The sequence below is a fragment of the Heterodontus francisci genome, chromosome 22 (assembly GCF_036365525.1).
Source record: "Heterodontus francisci isolate sHetFra1 chromosome 22, sHetFra1.hap1, whole genome shotgun sequence".
NCBI classification, from domain to species: Eukaryota; Metazoa; Chordata; class Chondrichthyes; order Heterodontiformes; family Heterodontidae; genus Heterodontus; species Heterodontus francisci.
In genome coordinates, this window is record NC_090392.1 from 62,952,176 (window position 1) to 62,971,313 (window position 19,138).

The 19,138-nt window shown below is 39.7% G+C and overlaps 1 protein-coding gene across 2 annotated transcripts in view; it reads right to left on the minus strand.

Moving 5' to 3' along the window:
• ncapd3 (non-SMC condensin II complex, subunit D3) overlaps positions 1-19,138 on the minus strand; it is a 78,756-nt gene that overhangs the window by 56,257 nt on the left and 3,361 nt on the right. For both annotated transcript variants that reach the window (XM_068053919.1, XM_068053918.1), the window contains exons 2-12: positions 16,274-16,434; positions 13,128-13,290; positions 9,230-9,414; positions 8,839-9,006; positions 8,066-8,127; positions 7,099-7,186; positions 6,854-6,990; positions 6,256-6,328; positions 2,094-2,219; positions 1,162-1,414; positions 146-226 (exon numbers count right to left, since the gene is read on the minus strand). In XM_068053919.1, coding sequence (XP_067910020.1) covers positions 146-226; positions 1,162-1,414; positions 2,094-2,219; positions 6,256-6,328; positions 6,854-6,990; positions 7,099-7,186; positions 8,066-8,127; positions 8,839-9,006; positions 9,230-9,414; positions 13,128-13,290; positions 16,274-16,434 — 1,497 coding nt within the window. The remainder of the gene's footprint in view (positions 1-145; positions 227-1,161; positions 1,415-2,093; positions 2,220-6,255; positions 6,329-6,853; positions 6,991-7,098; positions 7,187-8,065; positions 8,128-8,838; positions 9,007-9,229; positions 9,415-13,127; positions 13,291-16,273; positions 16,435-19,138) is intronic.

Here is a 19,138-nt window from a genome sequence, read left to right on the forward strand (position 1 = left end):
TCCATTGTAATGGGCTTCAATAAAAAATTTAGCGATCTCAGAATCGCTCTTGGGAACCAATCGCTAATATTTCAATTTGCATCACACCATGTTGCCTCATCCTCACTATGCTCTTATTGAAAAATGAAAGGAATTATATGGTTACCATCGCCATCCATCTTGACAGAATTCTCCAGAGTGTTCAATTCTCCATCTGACAGCCCGTCAAACACTGATCGTCCTCCAACTGCAAAAATTAGCAAGTAACTTACTACAAACAACTGCCTTCCTGGGTTGGCCAGCTCATTAGTTTGTGCCAACTTTTAGGAAGCTCAAAGAAGCACTAGTATTATGATTTAAATGATACTGAGAAGTTGCTTTTTAAACTTTGGACCAGGTCAAGCTGATGTATAAAACCTATCAAAAAAGAATGACTGCCAACAGATAAGCATATCCAGCAGCAGCCTACAAGCCAAATATACCCACCCATGCATGCTAACATTTAAAATGGTAGTTTCTCATTTTTACATTCCCACTGACAAGAAACCATTCTTAAATTACCTCTAGATTATCACTTAAAAATAATTTAACCCTCAGCATTAAAAGACAATGATCAGTCATTAGTGCAACTCCAGCCATTAATCTATATTATAGGATGGGTTTACCCACTGCTATTGCTATAATTCCTGTTGGAAAAAAAAAATTGTTTGTAGTCAACAAAAACATTTGTCAAATTTAAAATCGATCTAATTAAATTATTTTGTGGCAAACAATCCATCTATTAGCTTAAACAGTTCACCAAGTTTGCTGCCATTAATAACTGAGCTGCACGTTTCACTGACATAAGTTGACTGAGAACCTTTTAAATAGTTACATGGAATAACAAGATCAGCATTACACTCTGTAGATTAACTGAATGTGAGCATTACTACAGTTGGAAAAAATATATTTTAGCAAATCTTGCAGCAGTTCCACACATATCCATATATTAGGACTTCAAAAATCTAACTGTCAGTATACTGTACCCTCGAACAGTTAGACAAATCATTGTGTACTAAATATGACATTAAATCGATTATTTTGATACTACCAACTCAGGCACTTCTATTTATTTTAATTCAATTTGCACCCTGCAAAACTGGATTACACTGAAAAGTGTACTATGATTTTAATGGTACTTACATCCTAGCAGTACTTCCTGAACATATTCCACAGCTGTTGAAGCATTTAACTCTAGGCATTGTGCAAGACAAGAGAGTGCTCTGCTTCGCACTGAAGGAGCCTTATCAGAGCATCTACCCAAGATCACGACCTGGATCCAGTATTTGTGATGTAGATACTTCTGATGCTCTCGAGGAATAGAGCTATCTTGTTCCCTCTCAGGCAATTCCAGCAATGCCATTACCACATCCAATGCAAAATTTCTGTAAGCTACCTGAAAATCAAGAAAAACAATGCACAATACAATGTGCATATGAGACACTCACCATTCAGGGCTATATTAATACTGTAAAGTTCAAAGACTTGTTATTCCAAGAAATTATTTTGTAACGCATTGTTACATTGTATTTTAAATATTCTGGTGAAGGAGGCATAAAAGAGAAAAATCAGACAAAATAAAAATGAATCCAAGCTACATAAGTAGTTAATATTTATATTTGAATGCAAAATATTGCTGGTTGTAATATGAGGCACAAGGTGCACAGTGAAGAATAGGTACTTGAGTAGACTTTCATCTTCATGGCCTGGGTAGTAATAAGGTGGAGTGGATCACCCATCTGTTTACAGAATCTGTCTTGATTTTTATTCCATTAAAATGAATCAAATGAAGATTAAGTTGGTCATAGTAGTAATCAATCCTCTTCACCGGAGAATCATCCAGGCAGTGGAGATAAAAATCTGCCCCCACATCTTTTACCTTAAATGAAAACAGAAAATGCTGAAAACACTCAACAGGTGAGTCAGCATGTGGAGAACTCAGTTCTAATGAAAGGCCATCAACCCGAAATGTTAACTTGTTTATCTCTCTCCAAAGATAATGCTTGACCTGCTGAGTATTTGTTTTTAATTCAGATTTCCAGCATTTGCAGTAGCTTGTCTTTGTTTTTTCTTACCTTGCTGTTTTGCGAATATTTGAGCAGCCAATCTAAGAAAGCAACGAAATCCACACAGGGAAGTTTTGTTAGCAGTTTCACGAGGGATTGGGCACCATGTGTACGGTACTCCACTTTATCTGGCACCTAGAACATAAAACTGCATCAAATTCTAACGTAGGAACAGGAGTAGGTCATTCAGTTCTTCGAGCCTGTTCTGCCATGCAAGGAGATCGTGGCTGATTGTCTTAACTCCATTTCCATTAACCTCCCCAATTGCTCCATATCCCCTAGTTTGTGAAAATTTATCAATTTAAAATTTTTGAACTAACATCCACTGTTTTTTGTGGGAGAATTCCACCTTTCTACTACCTTTTGCATAAAGTTATTCCTAACTTATCTCTTGAATGTCCTGGCTCTGATTTGGTTATGTTCCCTTGTCCTAGGTTCCCCCATCAGCAAAAAAGCTTTCTATCTATCCTATCTTTTCAAAATCCTAAAAACCTCAATGAAATCACCCCCTAACCTTCTATATTCCAGGGAATATAAAACTAGTTTAATGTAATCTCTCTTGATAATCTAACCCTTGGAGCCCTGCTAACATTCCAGTGAATCTGCACTGCACTCCTTCTAAAAGGTCAATATATCCTTTCAAAGGTGTGATAACCAGAACAGTACACAATACTTCAGATGCGGTCTAAACAGGGCTTTGAATAGTCATGGGAAAACTTCTTCCCCTTTATATTGTAGCCTTCTAGTTATAAAGGATAGCAGTCCATTAGACCTCATTACTTTCTGGTACTTGATCACTACATTTTAGTGATTTTTATATATGGATCCCCACCCACACACCCCCTCCCCGGGGCTAGCAAATCTTTTCTCTTCCACTGTTCTTAGCTTCTCACCATTTGAAAAAATACTTGAATTTTTTTTGGCCCAAAACGAATTACTCTCACTTGCCTGCACTGAAATCCATTAGTCAGTTTTGCTCACTCACTTAATCTATCAATAATCTTTGCAATTTTATGCACCCATCTACACTACCAATCTTTGCGTTGTTAGCAAAGTTGGACATATGGCTCTTCATTGCAGTATCCAAGTCATTAATTAGTGGCTAGTTGAGGCCCTAGTACAGATCCTTATGGGACACCACTAGTCACTTCCTTTAACAGATACCAATTTATATAGCATTTATGGAAACGAAACAGGCCATTCAGCCCACAGGTCCATGCTGGTGTTGATACTCTACACAAGCTTCCTTCTACTCAATGCTTCAACTACTACACATGGTAGTGAATTCCACATTCTAACTACTCTCTGGATAAAGAAATTTCTCACGAATTCCATACATGACCCCCAGTTTCATAACCTTGCAGACCTCCATCAAGTCACCCCTCAGTCTTGCCTTTTCTTGAGATAGTTCTGGCACCATCCTAGTATATCTTGTTTGCATCTTCTCCAGTGACCCTGTATTCTTTTGATAATATGGAGACCAGAACTGTTCACATTATCCCAAGTTGACACCTGTTTTAAAAAAAATCCTGAAATTGCAAAAGGGATTTCTTTGGGGTTTCTCCTGCTCCACCACTGTAACTTTGGCAGATGGTTGCCAAAAAACACGCATAAATAGGGTTTCTGCTGAAGTTAGGGCAGAAGAGCAAAAGCCCCAAGGAAATTACCAGCGTGGATATTTACTAGGTAATCTGCACCAGCACGGATATATGCAAGTCCTAAGTATGTAGGTTGTCAACTGATTGCACAGAAAGTGAAATGTAGCTGATAAGAACTCAATCAGCCAAGTCAAGTAGACATGCCAAACAAGTTAGCTTCTCAGGATTAAGTGCTAGCTTGGCTCAGCTGGTAACACGTGGAGGTCATAGTCTAGTTGTTGAGGGATGGCTGCATTGTCAGAGGCATGACCTTTCGAAAGAGATTAAATCAAAGCCTCAGGTTTAGTGGAACTTACAAAGATCCCATGATATTATTTAAAAAGAGGAAGTTTTCCCGAAACCTTGGGATTTCTGCCTCAACTAATGCACTGAAAAAAAAAGAGATTTTCAGGCCAGTCATTTGCTGCCTTGGAATTTTACTGTGTGCAAATTAGCCAGCATATTACCTACTTAACAGCACATTTAAAATCAATTGGTTGTAAGGTGTTGGAAACTCCTGCAAACATAAAAAGGCACAGTGTATAGATGGAAGCTCTTTCTTTCAAATAAGCATTTTATATATTATATAAATTATTTGTGTAAGAGTGGAACAGAGGTTTCCACCCCTATCTCAATACTAAAGTCTCAAATGACATCCTAGGTGACTGTCCTGCTCAACCTGTCAGCATGGCTGACCACCCCATCCTCCTCCAATGGCTCTCTACCGTCAGCCAGCTGGGTAGGTCTGCACTCATCTGGTTCTGTTCTTCTCTTCCTGCTCCTGCACCTTTACCACTAGTGTCTCCCAAGCATTTATCCTTGGCTCCCTCCCATTTCTCATCTGTATGTCAACTCTTGGGGACATCATCCGAAAACAACACACTGCTTTCTATAAGTAAGCTGATGACACCCAGCTCGTCATCACCTCTCCCAACCCCTTTATGGTCTTTAAATTGTCAGATTGCTTGTCAGACATTCAGGGCTAGATAAGCAGAAATTTCCTCCAGCTAAATATTGGAAGACCGAAGCTATCGTCTTTGGTCCCTGCCAAAATCTCCATTCCTAGCCATGGACTCCACCCCTCTTCCTGGCAACTGAGGTTGAATTGGACTGCTTGCAAACTCGCTGTCATATCTGACCACAAGCTGAACTATCAACCACTTAACCACGCTATCACTAAGACCGCCTACTTCCACCTTTGTATCACCTGACTCCACCTGCCTCAACTCATCTACTGCTGAAACCCTTCGTTATCTCTGACTTGACTATGCCAAATCACTTCTGTTCATCTCCTACCATGTTTTACCTTCCATAAACTGAGGTTATTCATAATTCTGCTGCCAGCATCCTAACTCTCACAAAGTCCAATTCACCCTATGCTCGCTGATCTACACTGGCTCCTGGTTAAGCCATGCCTTGATTTTAACATTTTCAACATTGCTTTCATATCCTTCCATATCTTTGTAATCTCTTCCAGCCCTCATTTGCCTTAATATCCACTTATGTGGATTGGTGTCAAATTTTGTTTGACAATGCTCAGGTGAAATACCTTGGGACTTTTTAACTATGTTAAAGGTTCTGTATAAATACAAGTTGTTATGAAGTTCGAAACTATTTTAAACTGAGAATATGTAGGACAATACATGCAGCTAATAAAATAGTACAGATTAATACAACTAAGTTTCACTTTTCACACCCAAAGTATGGCACATCGGGGATCATTTTACTCAACCTAATGTGCACTAAAAACAGACACCCAATTTTCAAAAATTTGTTTTCTATGAAACAATTGAAAGGTCAGCAATTTTTGAACTTTATTGTCTGTGATATTAGTGGATTAGAGCAGAACAAGATACATAAAAATTGTGCCGTGCAAAATGAATAATTCGTTAGAGACAATGTTAACCTACATAAGTCATTGATTAGGCTGCAGTTAGAATACTGCACCCAGTTTTGGGTGTATTACTTTCAGAAGAATATGAAGGCTATGGAGAGGATGCAGAAGGAATTCACTATGATGCTTTCAGCAAAGAGATGAATCAGTTAAGAGGAGAGACGTGAGAAACTGAGGTTCTTTTCATTAAAGAAAACAAGATTGAAAGGAGATCTGAAGTTTTGATAAAGTTAATATCAGGAAAAACAATTTTCGCTGGTTGATGAGTTGGTAACTAGAAGGCATAAATTAAAAATTACCACTCAAAAAACTAAGAGAAAGTTCGAAGGATTTATTTTTCAGTGCAGAGTGGTTAGGACATAGAATCTCTACCTAAAACATGAAAACCATAATAGGAAGCGGAAGAAATATTAAATATGGAAACAAAAGGGTAAAGTATAGCTGAAGATGATTGAGCGCCTTGCTCTTTCCGACAGTCAGTACAGGCACGACGAGGCAATAGTCCCCTTAAGTGCTGTAATGTGACACTTGTGGAATTTGCACAGAAAGTTATATTGAATCTATCAGCTTTGTACTTGCTTGTAATTTTCAACATCCTAAAGATCAGCAACTGTCATATCATTCCAAACAAATTTCAAACCTTAGTGCAGATGTGTTGCAGCAAAATTCGAAGTACAGGCAACGCGGCCTCTTTCACCTCATCCACAATGTAGCTATGAACAAAATGTTTCAAAGTTATAACACTCTCTACTGCAAGAGGATCATTTAATCACCCATTTCTGTTGTGACTGTTTTACATACAATTATCCTCTCTACTTGGTAAACAACTAGCTGAGATCAAAAAAATTGAAAGCAAATTGAAGCACACCATTGCAAGGTAATCAAAATAATATTTTGGGAGAAAGTATTTGAGTAATTTGAGACCTGAAATATGGGAAGTATAGTATACTTAGGAGTAATAAGCTATTTTGGGCCTATAGTTCTCAAAACTTTCTACCACTAGGGTTTCCCTACCTCGTGTCTGGGTCTGACTGCTGTAGACTAATTGATGGAGTTTGATTTCTGGTGATGTATCACGTGGCTGCTATACTTATAGATAGCTAACTAGATGATCTTTTCTCATCTGGCAAATCCTATGTTCCTATCAAACCATGTTCAGCTGTGTTCTAAAATGCAGTAAATTATTTCGGATCAAACATTTCAAAAAGTCCCAAAAATGTTTCATGAGAATTTCTGACCTGACAAATCTAATAGCTTGATCTCTGGCAGCAATAACTTTCTGTCCCACTCCCAGAGGTACACCAGATTTGGTACCTCCTCCTCCTCCTAACAATAAAATTGTATTCAATAGTCTTTGAAAGAGCCAGCGGAGTGTCTGGAAAGAGGCAAACAAAAAAATGAAATACATCTACATTAATATCAACTTATTAATTATATTCCAATTAATAGGTAGAAACAAACTTTAAGCTCTTTAAGCCAGTACCTTATTGACATCACCATGGGTGGGAGAGCACAGCAATTTAAGTCCATAATAAGCCAATTCAGGCAAAGTCTTCATTCTTTCAATATTTCTGGCAGAACACAAAAAAAATGGCTAAAAGAGTACTGTTAGAGAGTCCAAGCAATGTTGACATTCTAATTTTGTATTTAGCAGATCGGTTCAGTTTAACATAATTTTTTTCCAAAATAAGGAAATCAGCAGAATCTCAGTTCAGTAAAATATGCTGCAAATTGTTGGTCTCTTTTGCCTAAAGTTGCAGCCACTTTATAATTCAAAACTTCATATCCAACACATTAATGGTTAGTTAATGGGAACTCCAGCTACTTAGCACATGAATAAAGTGGGGAATTAATTTATATAAAATAGAGCAACAGGTGTTTTGTTTACAAAGTAGCGCCACTGACTATTTCCAAGATTCAGTCAGAGAAAATCTGAGACTGGTCTCGCAGCTCCTTTCAAAACCCAATTCTATGGTATCAGACCGAGAGGAGGAAGGAGGGAAAAATTAACCATCAGATTTAATATAGTCAAGATAGACTTGTGTTCCCCGATTAACTACAGGGCAAAAAATCACTACTGTACCAGAAAAGGAAATCTCCACTCTATGGCTGCCGTGTTCCATGATTAATGAAGGAAAAATTGGCCACTTCTGATCTCTATAGGAAGTGTGCAAATATGGACACCAAGGCAAAGGGCAGAATAGAGGTAAACTATCTGGAACTAGATAGCCATTAGTGCTTACCACTGTGGCTCATGCATGAACGCAAGACATACTGGAAGCCTGTCTATAGAACCTTAGTAAGGGAGTCAAGGAGTTTTAGGAGCATACAAGAATAGAAAAATGGCAAAACATGTACTATATTTCATCTATTATTAACAAAATTCACACTTTTAACCAGTACAAAAAAAAACAGGCTACATCTACTCTTCACTGCATTTGCATACTTACATAGAATCTGAAAACTCTAATACTCCAATTACAGTCTCAAAGTTGGTCAGTTCAGTGAATAGCTACAGAAACAATAAAAAAAGTCTCAGAAACGCAAGTAAAAATACACAATAATCATGATTAATTAAAACCAGCACAATCAACCCTCATTTACAACAGCACAAATATTCTCAAAACAAATACTTTCACAGTCCATGCATATTTTGCCTTATGGTAGAGACGACATCACTGACTTAACTACCTACGAGATTCTAAAAAGCCTCTTCCCATATCCCCTCCCTCCAAACAATTAAAGGACTCCAAAAAAATCCAATAACCTCTGTTCATTTTAACCCATTGCTTTCCTTGGCAGACCAACAGTTCAAGAACTATCATGTTTCAGAGTTATTTGAGCTCTCATTATATTTCAAATTCATTCTTATCCATTTATTAGATTAGCATCAGCATGCTCTAGGATATCATCCATTCCTAAATGCCCTACAACATACTGCCAATGGGACTCAGCAATGATACCAATGAGTTGCACCTGCTCTGACATGAAAGACTAACCTGCAGGTAACTGAAGCAATGATTTAGAATACAATTAAAACAGTTAGACACTAGACAGGAATAAAGGATACAGGGAACATAACAGGGTTTAACAATTTAAAAAGTATTGACATAACAACAATATTCTATTTCAGTACTCATGCACGGAAATAGGCATTAGCATAAATCTGATCTGACCTTGTGGGGCCCATTGTATGAACGGTAGAGAGATCCGCATCTTTTACCTGCAGACAACGTTGAGCACAATCAGGTTTTTCTTTCAGGAAGAATTTGCAGAGTAATCGCAGGAGGTTTTTCAGCAGAGAGAAAATATCATCTCTGATAAGACACAGATCATGCGTAGAGAAACAAACATCAGCATCTTCCTCGTCTTCCTCCTCCTCAAATATATCCTGGAATGGAGGAACAGATATTAGGCCACAGGCATCAACCACCTAGTAAACTGCGAACAACATCTGTACCAATGTAACTAATTAGCTGATATTCGAGTCCCCATTCTCACTCTTGCCACATGGAGAGATCTTGACTGAAGAGTGTGCTTTTGACATAGATAACCAATATCAAGTTCGTTCCCACTCTTTAGCGAAGGCCAGGATTAGTTTTAAAGGTCCATACCTCATTCTCTTTCTGTCTGATTGGTTTGGCTCGCTTTCTTCCTTTTCCAACACCCTGAGAACCTTTCAATTGGGTGTCTTTCTTTCGCTTTCCATTCCCTTCTTTCGTTACAGGCCAGCTCTTTTTAATAGCGTCCAGGCATTTGTCAAAAAGCACTGGGTGAAATACACGGTTGGCTACACTTCCTGCAAAAAAATATATTTAAAACTTACATAAAGCAAAGTATCAGCATATCTGGAAAAATATATACCAATACAAAGTAACTACTCACGTGGTTGCAATATCTGCAAAAGCAGTGCCCTCCAGAAAAAAATACGCATATTCCAAGAGGTCACTGCATATTTCAGCCACAATATTTAGATTGCATTGACACATTCAAATGAACAGTACAGTTACATGACTGTTGGGAACAACGACTGTTAGGAGTGCAAGATGAGACAGTAATGCTCCCTGTGCTTCGGTTAAAGGATATCAAGGGTGCTGCCATTACAAAGAGAAGGGTTGTACAAGCTGTAAACATTTTCTACAGCTCTAACATAGAATGAGACACATACACACCATTTAGGTTTAAAGCTTCAGCTTCAAAAAGAACTAAGTTTATTTCAAGCAGACAAAATTCTTTAGTGTTCCACATCCACAATCAGGCAGACAGGATGGGTGTAACGATCTTTGAAATGTTCACCACTACCAAATTTTTAAAGAGACAACCAATAGGCGTTGTTATCCCAAATTGAGAAAAAGAAAATGCTTATATTTACATTCTCTTTGGTCTCCTTATCTCGAGAGACAATGGGCAAGCATCTGGAGGTGGTCATAATGCATTACAAAGTCCCAAGGTGCTTTTACAACCAATGAATTACTCTTGAAGCACAATTAGGTAAGCAAATTGGAACAGCAAGGCACATAAACAGCACTTGAATGAGTGAACAAACAGATAATCATTTCAGTAGTGTTGGTGTGGGAATAAGAGTCCACACAACCACAGTACCTCAATATCAGCCTATTAGACCAGTGCACGATGAGTAAAACAGCTTTCTGCTGAGCACGGCATTACAAGCTATGCATCATGTAAGGGGCCTTAAGGCAAGGGTATCTCTACAGATAAGCAGGGTGACAGAATGTGTGAAAGTCACTCAGCCATGTCTGATCCTCTGGAATATATCAGCTTGATCACTTGTGCTTATGGGGAATGGAACTGGTCTTAAGAGGGCAATGTAGCCATTATAAGATGACTGGAAAAGATTAATAAAGGTCATGTGCATTTTGAGGGAGAGACAGCGCGAGAGCGAGAAAAATGACTTCGAAAGGGGGAAGTTAGAAAACTAGGATTATCATTGTATTCAGTTGTTTCAACTTACCAGCACCAGTCAAAATCAATAATTATTTAACACCCATCATATTAGTTGCCACTATAATATACAACATTCTCAGACCAGTACAGTCCTTCGCCACTTACAGCTGGTGCACTGGTACCAATGCAATTTGCCCACTATACACAGTGATCGGTGTAACAAACAAATGATGTGAAGTAGTGGAGACATAAAAGAACGCAGGACAATTCTGTTCAGCACAGAGTGATTCAGAAGCCTGTAATGACAATGACTCAAGTTAACTGTGCTGAGATTAAAACCCTGGAACCAGCAGCTGTCTGTGCGAGGGCAAATTAATCAGACCTGCTGAGCTCTCTCTCATCTTAAAACAGAGCTGGAATGTGCCATCTCAATTCATTATTTTTAAGTTGGATCATACTTAAACTCAACTTTTTTTCTAAAAATTGAGAAAAATTTGTCCTCTGTAGCACCTTTCTAAAGTTTAAAACAGAGCCAGCACGAGTCCAGCTCAGCAAAACGACAAGAAGGACGCTGAGCAGTGGCAGGACTTCCAGATGTCATTATGATCTAATGACAGCTAATTGGACTTTAACTGCCCAAAATAACCGGCCCGCTTTATACTGTTTAAGAATGTCTTTGTAATTGACAACCTACAGTTCACGCCCTTTGCCCAATATATGCAGCTGTCTGTGATAAACAGGAACAGAGCAAGTGGTGGGGTCTGTACCTTTAAGCTATGCTTTTTGGATCTTCCCTTCTTGCTCTAGAACCTTTTGGCTTCTAAATTTCAGATCTCTTGTAGGTGAGTCCGAACTCCCTCTATGTTGAGAGCATCTTCCCTAGGCTTAATGAAAACTTAGCTAGGTATCAAGATACCCAGGATAATGAGAACAATTTTGTGTTCATTTCTTTTTAGCAAATGAAATTATTCCCAGTCTCAGCAATGCCTCTTTCCCGGGGTGAAGGATTTTAGCTATAAAGGATAGGTCGGAGAAGCTGGGGTTGTTCTCCTTGGAGAAAAGGAGATCTCGGGGAGATTTAATAGAAATGTACAAGATTATGACAGATTTAGATCAGGAAGACAAAGAAAAGCTGTTCCCATTAGCTGATTGGACAAGGACTAGAAGGCACAGATTTAATGTTTTGGGCAAGAGATGCAGGGTGGGGGTGTGAGGAAGAATTATTATTTTTTTTTTTACACGCAGTGAATGGTCATGACCTGGAGCTCGCTGCCTATGGAGCTGGTGGAAGCAGAGACGATCTATGATTTCAAAAGGAAATTGAATGGACACTTGAGGGAAATAAACTTGCAGGGCTAGAGGGGAATGGACGATACTAGTTGCTCTACAGAGAGCTGGCATGGACTCAATGGCTTACTTCAGTGCCGTAATGGCTCTATGACTCTAATAGAGCATCACAACTTGAGAACTCATTTTAAGTTTAACTTAAGTGAATTTATTTTACAACAGCAGAAAGAGTTAATAACTGACTGGGATAAAATACATATTTATAAAACATTGTTCCATTTAACTTTGACAGGAAAACAATAAAAGGTTGCAATCAATTGCTAAGCTGTTGTTTTCAATGTTTTATATCCGCTAAGTCTTTTTTTCTAATTCCAAATCGACACTCAGATTCAAGCGAACAAATACGGAGCTCAAAAATCTGTTACCAAAATTTCCTGGATTTTGAACAATTGTCAACAACGTTTGAAAATAATTGGCATCATACACAACTGAAAAAAAATGTCTTTGTTCAAAACTAACTCAGCTCCATCTCAAGCTGTTCTGACAGTTGAACAAAACTTGCAACATTAATATAGAAATAAGCTTGGTACAAGATTCCGGCTTAAATTTCTGAAGTATTGTCACTGAATTTGAAGGAACAGACACCAAACCAAAACCAGATTTAAAAAAAAAACTTATGTTTTTGTAGAAGTAGCATTCTACCAGCTAGAGTTATACAATACCCAATGCAAAAGTGGCGAAAAATTGTTTCAGAAGCAGCTCTATACCTCCTGACCTCAGTGTATTCAGAAGTCAAATCAGAACCATACTCCAAATGAACACCGTTGCTTTTTTTTGCCAATGTCTTGCCACAATGCCTTTGCATATATCTAAATAGGACTATGTTGAAATACCCCCGAATTATAATGGAGTAATTTAAACCTAAACCACCAAAAAAGGGTGCAAATTATACACAGGTGTGATTTACATGGCTACTACTTAGCAATAGCACAGCTGAAGCAGTATACATAGAAACTAAAGGGGTGAACAGAAGCAAGGGACACAAACAAGGATAAGCAAAATTCCCATGTTACAATGTATTTTGGCTTCAGTTTATCCATACATATAAAACACTGAGTTTACAAAATGTGGGGCATTTCAGAGAACAGGTAAAAAAATTGGTAAAGCAAAAAAGTTATTTGACAGATTCAAAAAGAGGTTATTGGTCTGCCAGAATTCCAGCCCAGAAAGCTACATTTGGCCCACTCGGTTGTTTTTTTTAAATTGACTTCAGTCATCTGGATTACATTACTAAGCAATTTTTGAGCTATGCAATCTCACCTGGGATTTCGAGGAGCAGGAAATACAGTCCAGCTGCATGCAAGGCATATTCTCGCTGGATGACAGCAGCCTTCTTATTCTGAACCATGTGGATAAAATGATGCAACACAGCAACAAGGGCATTGTGGGAGAGATTATTCTCTGCAAAGACTGTCCAAATATCCTAATAAAAGTGAAAAATAACTGTCACTTCAGATCCAAAAATTGCCCAGATTAACCAAGTATTTTGCGGGTATCCGTGTTTAAGTATTGGGAACCAGATAATCATTGTAGTAAAAACAGGAAGTGCTGAAAATACTCAGATCATCTGGCAGCATCTGTGGAGAGAAGCAAAGTTAACATTTCAGGTCTGTGACCTTTCATCAGAACACTGGAAACAGCCGCTGAGGAAGGAAATGTGGCTGTCAAAATGGGTTTTTAGCAGAAATCTTATCAAGCACCGGGAGGGAAATAGAATGGAATGATGGTGAACAAGGTAAAAGAGAGGAATGTAAACCCCAGAGAGAAGAGCAGAACTACTTCTTGGAAGAGAACTTCTTTGGGCCTCCTTATCTCGAGAGACAATGGATACGCGCCTGGAGGTGGTCAGTGGTTTGTGAAGCAGCGCCTGGAGTGGCTATAAAGGCCAATTCTGGAGTAACAGGCTCTTCCACAGGTGCTGCAGAGAAATTTGTTTGTTGGGGCTGTTGCACAGTTGGCTCTCCCCTTGCGCCTCTGTCTTTTTTCCTGCCAACTACTAAGTCTCTTCGACTCGCCACAATTTAGCCCTGTCTTTATGGCTGCCCGCCAGCTCTGGCGAATGCTGGCAACTGACTCCCACGACTTGTGATCAATGTCACACGATTTCATGTCGCGTTTGCAGACGTCTTTATAACGGAGACATGGACGGCCGGTGGGTCTGATACCAGTGGCGAGCTCGCTGTACAATGTGTCTTTGGGGATCCTGCCATCTTCCATGCGGCTCACATGGCCAAGCCATCTCAAGCGCCGCTGACTCAGTAGTGTGTATAAGCTGGGGATGTTGGCCGCTTCAAGGACTTCTGTGTTGGAGATATAGTCCTGCCACCTGAGAAGTGGCAGTGAATTAAACACAAAAATAAAAGCAAAATACTGCAGACGCTGGAAATCTGAAATAAAAACAAAGTGCTGGAAAGAGTCAGCAGGTCTGGCAGCAGCTGTGTAGAGAGAAGCAGAGTTAACATTTCAGGTATGTAACCTTTCACTGTGTAGAGGAAGCAGATATTTCATGTTTAATAGCTTCAGGTTGGATGGAGAGCTGGCCTTTACATTACGCAGAATTGCAAAAACATTAGTGACGACTTGAAGGTTTCCCTTAGTGTTACTAGTATTAGGCTGTAGTCCTAGCCTACTCAAGGAGATTTTACAAACAATTTTTATTCCATTTAGTACAAATGAAACTACATGAAACACCAATACAGGGGAAGTGGAAGGTTTCAGTTCAGCACTCAGACTGACAAACAGCAAGGTTTTCTGTTGCCATCTCTACCTTAGATATTAGCACTTCCTTTTTAGTACCACACAGATTTCAAAGACTGAATTTATTCTGTTTGTCCAACATCCAGAGACCTAACCAACAGACAGGTGTCCAAAACATCAGATGCAGTAACACGATATTTATAGTACCAATCTCCCATCAGTTTCAGCAGTAAAATCAGTGGCAGATGCACAATATAAATGAACTACTACTTTAAAAAGTAGTTGATTACATTACAGCCTAGAAACAGACATTTTTGATATGATTTCACTCTCCCCATCCCAACTTTGTGACATCAGAATATCTCACTTAAATCAAAACTGGGATTGACTTTGTGGAGAACAGTCTCTATTCATATCACAGTAGCTGAACTTCACGTCACAAAAAACTTGAAAACTGGAACACTTGTCCAAAGGCTCAGGTGGTGAGAACAAGGCAGAGATTAGATTCCTAGTTTTTGTTGAGTTAGCTGATTTTGAGACAGAGTAGCATTTGGGATCCTACAACTGGTTTCAGCACCCCATGTTTACAGAATGGAAAAGCAGCCAGGATCCTCATTCCTATCATTATTCACATATCCCTATAGCGAGCATCTGCGGACGTTGGATGAGGACAAGAATGGTCCATTTGTGACGTTCCTAATAACTGAGCAACCTGCCAACATACTGAATCATAGTTATTTCATTCTTGGAACATTTAACAAAAAGGAAATGTAGTATGAGTCATAGAATTCTTCATTTTTCTAATTTTATGCATCTTATTCAGTTTTAAATCCTGTTATTAACATCTCATACGTCAGACAAACCTGGCAATCCCTAGACCAATAAACCTTGTCAAATCCAAGATAAGATTTTGTCAAGACAAGTCAGTAGCCTTGCCTGAATAAAGCAAGACACGTTCTGGACGCATTAGCAATTGCAGTTTAGCTAATTTACCCAATTGTCTACAGAAACCCCATTGCTACAAGTGGAACCCATGATAAAATAAAATATTCTGCACCTTACAGCCCTGGTCAGTAAAGCCAGAATTTCTCACTGCTTCGGCATGCTAAAATGTGATTTGATCTAGCCTTCAGCATTGCAATTATTTAAATGGGAACTAGATTGCTCTATATTGCCACCTAACGTCAAACATTAGAAAATTGTAAAGTTCTACTCTGCCAGACACATAGGAATGCTATCAAGTCCAATGTATTGTCCATTCCTGGGATTCTTGGAGTGGAATTTCATTAAATCACAGGGTAGAGGAGAGAATTCTGCACACAATGTTTCCGGATTCTCACAAACCAACAATTTAAAAACATACAGGGGTAAGTGACAATTGAATTTAAAAAACACACACTTTACCTAGTGAGTGAGAGTTCCAACAGTGGTGCAGAGGTCTGGGAAAATCCCACCTCAATAACACCAATGATCACTGACAAATATCACATGGAACGATTCTGTGCTGTAAGATTCTACGATTCTATAACGTTGAGCCATGCACATTTGAATGCACTAAGCATTAAGACAATAATGTTTACAATCTTAAAAGCTGCAGCTTGAACAGAAAGCAAGGCATAAAAGTAAAGAAACAGTAAGTTTACTCACAAATTTGTACTGATGGCAACAGTTAGACTTCAGTGAGAATCAAAACCATCCAGTATACTTACACCCACTGCCTCGGCTTGCTGGTGCTGGTCAATGAACTTAAAAAGACTCTCATAAAGTTGGGAGAATGTTTCAAGTCCATTTTCTGTAATCTCCGACTCCAGACGTGAATCTAATGGTTCAGTCTCTGTAAAATCCAGTTCCCATACGGTATCCACCCATGCTGGAAAGAAAATACCAAGACTCAATACATCTTTCAATAGTCACTGCAAGATTGAGAGAGGATACATAAAATACACAGCGAGACTATGACCACAAACATGCTTGTGATGTGTCTGCTTTTCAGCTTCCAGGCACTTTTACATTTCAGCTTCGACTCCAGAAAAGCAGCGCTCAAAGTGGCTTCCAAGCACTGTTCCCATTTTAAATACACAACCTGCCAACGGAGTTTGCAAAGTTAGACCTAGATGCTCTCTAACACAAGCAAACATTGTTATTTACATTATAACACAGTCAGCAGGAGTGCAGCACTCCTGCTGTCACTGACGCAGCATCAACATCAAGCCTAAATTGGTGGTGTCCTAATATGTATTCCATAAAAACTTTATCTGTGAGCTGGTAACCAGTCGTTAGTAAATTCAGCTCCCTTCTATTGATGGCAGACAAACAGGTCCATGAGAAACAGAGAGTTAAATCTTGCAAGTTAAATCTTTTCTTTAAAAAAAAATATATAGGTGTAAGGTGGGAGAGAGACATAACATGTTAACATTTAACTCAATTGAATGAAAGATAGTATGAGTACCAGCAGGCAATGTGACTATAGGAAATAGGGACAAGCTTGGGGAAGGTGTTGAGCTGTAGGAGCTGGTTGGAAGAGGACCTTCGTTTTTGCGAGTGTTTAGTTAAAGACTCATTTTCTCGACTGCAACAATGATCTGGAGCTCAGTTCCAGAGTGAGCGCACATGCAAATATTGTTGACATGCTGAAACTCGACGACTGAAATTGCAGCAATTTTGGATTGAAAGCAGAGTAGGTTGAACAGTTTCCCGTCTGTTAAGTAGATTATCTCCACGTGAGGTGCAGCATTGCAGCAAGGAAAATGGAGAAGAGAGTTGGTGTGATGACACAGCCTTGCTTGACCCCGGTCTCAACTGAAATAGGGTCTATGGTGTTTCCATTGGTGAGGATCATGACTTGCATGTCATCGTGGAGTAAACACAGGATGGTGACAAACTTCTGAGGGCAGCCAAATTTGAGCAGGATGCTCCATAAGCTTTCACAGTTGACAGTCAAAGGCTTTTGTGAGGTCAAAAAAGGCTATGCATGGCAGTTGACATTGTTGCCCGCATTTTTCTTGGATTTGCTGTGCTCTGAAGATTATGCCTGTGGTGCTTCTCAATGGGCAAAAGCTGCACTGCAACTCTGGGAGGAGGCGATTGAGGAAGATCCTCGCACTGACCTTCCCTGTGGCAGACAAACGCTGTAGTTGCCGCAAATCGGTCTGATCTCCTTTCTTGAATACAGTCACGATCACAGTGCCCCTGAAGTCACCCGGCAAGAAGGCATCATCCCAGATAAGGGATATAAGGTTGTACATCGTGCTAGCAGGAAATCCCTGCCATGTTTCAAGATTTCAGCGAGGAATCTGTCTGTTCCAGAGGTCTTGCTGCTCTTTGGCTGTTGAATTACTTTTCCGACCTGCTCTGGACTGGGGTAGCACTGAGATTGAGCCGGACGGGACGTTTAGGGATGGAGTCGAGAACATTCAAGTCAAAGACAGAGTCTCTGTCGCAATGGCAAGATCCATATGTTAGGAGCCTCCTCTCAGCAAAGGCAGACATAGATGACAAAGTTCATCATTCCCTCAAAGTGCCAGCTTAGCCTTCGACCAACTGAGGAAGACAGTATTTGAGAATCAGGATTGCAAACCCAAGACTAAGATCGTGGTTTACCAGGCAGCAGTGATCCCTGCACTCCTATATGCTTCAGAGACTTGGACAACCTACAGCAGCCACCTCAAAGCACTGGAAGTACCACCAGAGGAGTCTCTGCACGATCCTCCAAATCCAGTGACTAGAAAGGTGAAGCGTCCTTTTCAATCAACCTTACTACCTAGAAATTCCCAGCAACACAAATAAACCCCAGTAAATCAATATCCTCGCACAATTCTAAAGCTGTTGAACCACACTAGCTGGATATAGAACTGCATTGTACAATAACAACTGAACATCCAAATACAAAAGTACAATCAATACGACCACAATTACCAGCATACAATCAGTGAACCAACAAGTATAGTCTTCACACCCTGCCTCCTGTAAGACTCCATTCCATTCTCAGTTTCTCCGTCTCTGACGCATCGGCTCTGATGATGCAACGTTCCACAACAGCGCTTCTGATATGTCTTCCTTTTTCCTCAACCAAGTATTTGCCCCACTGTGGTTGACAGGGCCCTCAACTGTGTCTGGTACTGTATTTACTGCTCACATTGCGGTCTCCTCTACAACGGGGTGACCAAACGCAGATTGGGTGACCACTTTGCAGAACACCTCCGCTCAGTCCAAAAACCTGACCCGAGCTTCCTGTCGCTTGCCAATTCAACACAATCTCTGCTCCAATGCCACATCTCTGTCCTGGGCTTGCTGCAGTGTTCCAGTGAACATCAATGCAAGCTCGAGGAACAGGACCTCATTTACTGATTAGGCACACCACAGCCTACCAGACTGAACACTGAGTCCAACAATTTCAGAAGAAGAAGTTCCGAAGAAGGGTCACTGACCCGAAACGTTAACTCTGCTTCTCTTTCCACAGATGCTGCCAGACCTGCTGAGTGAATCCAGCATTTCTTGTTTTTGTTTCAGATTTCCAGCATCCGCAGTATTTTGCTTTAATTTCAGAGTATGACTGGCCCCCTTTTTCATATTTA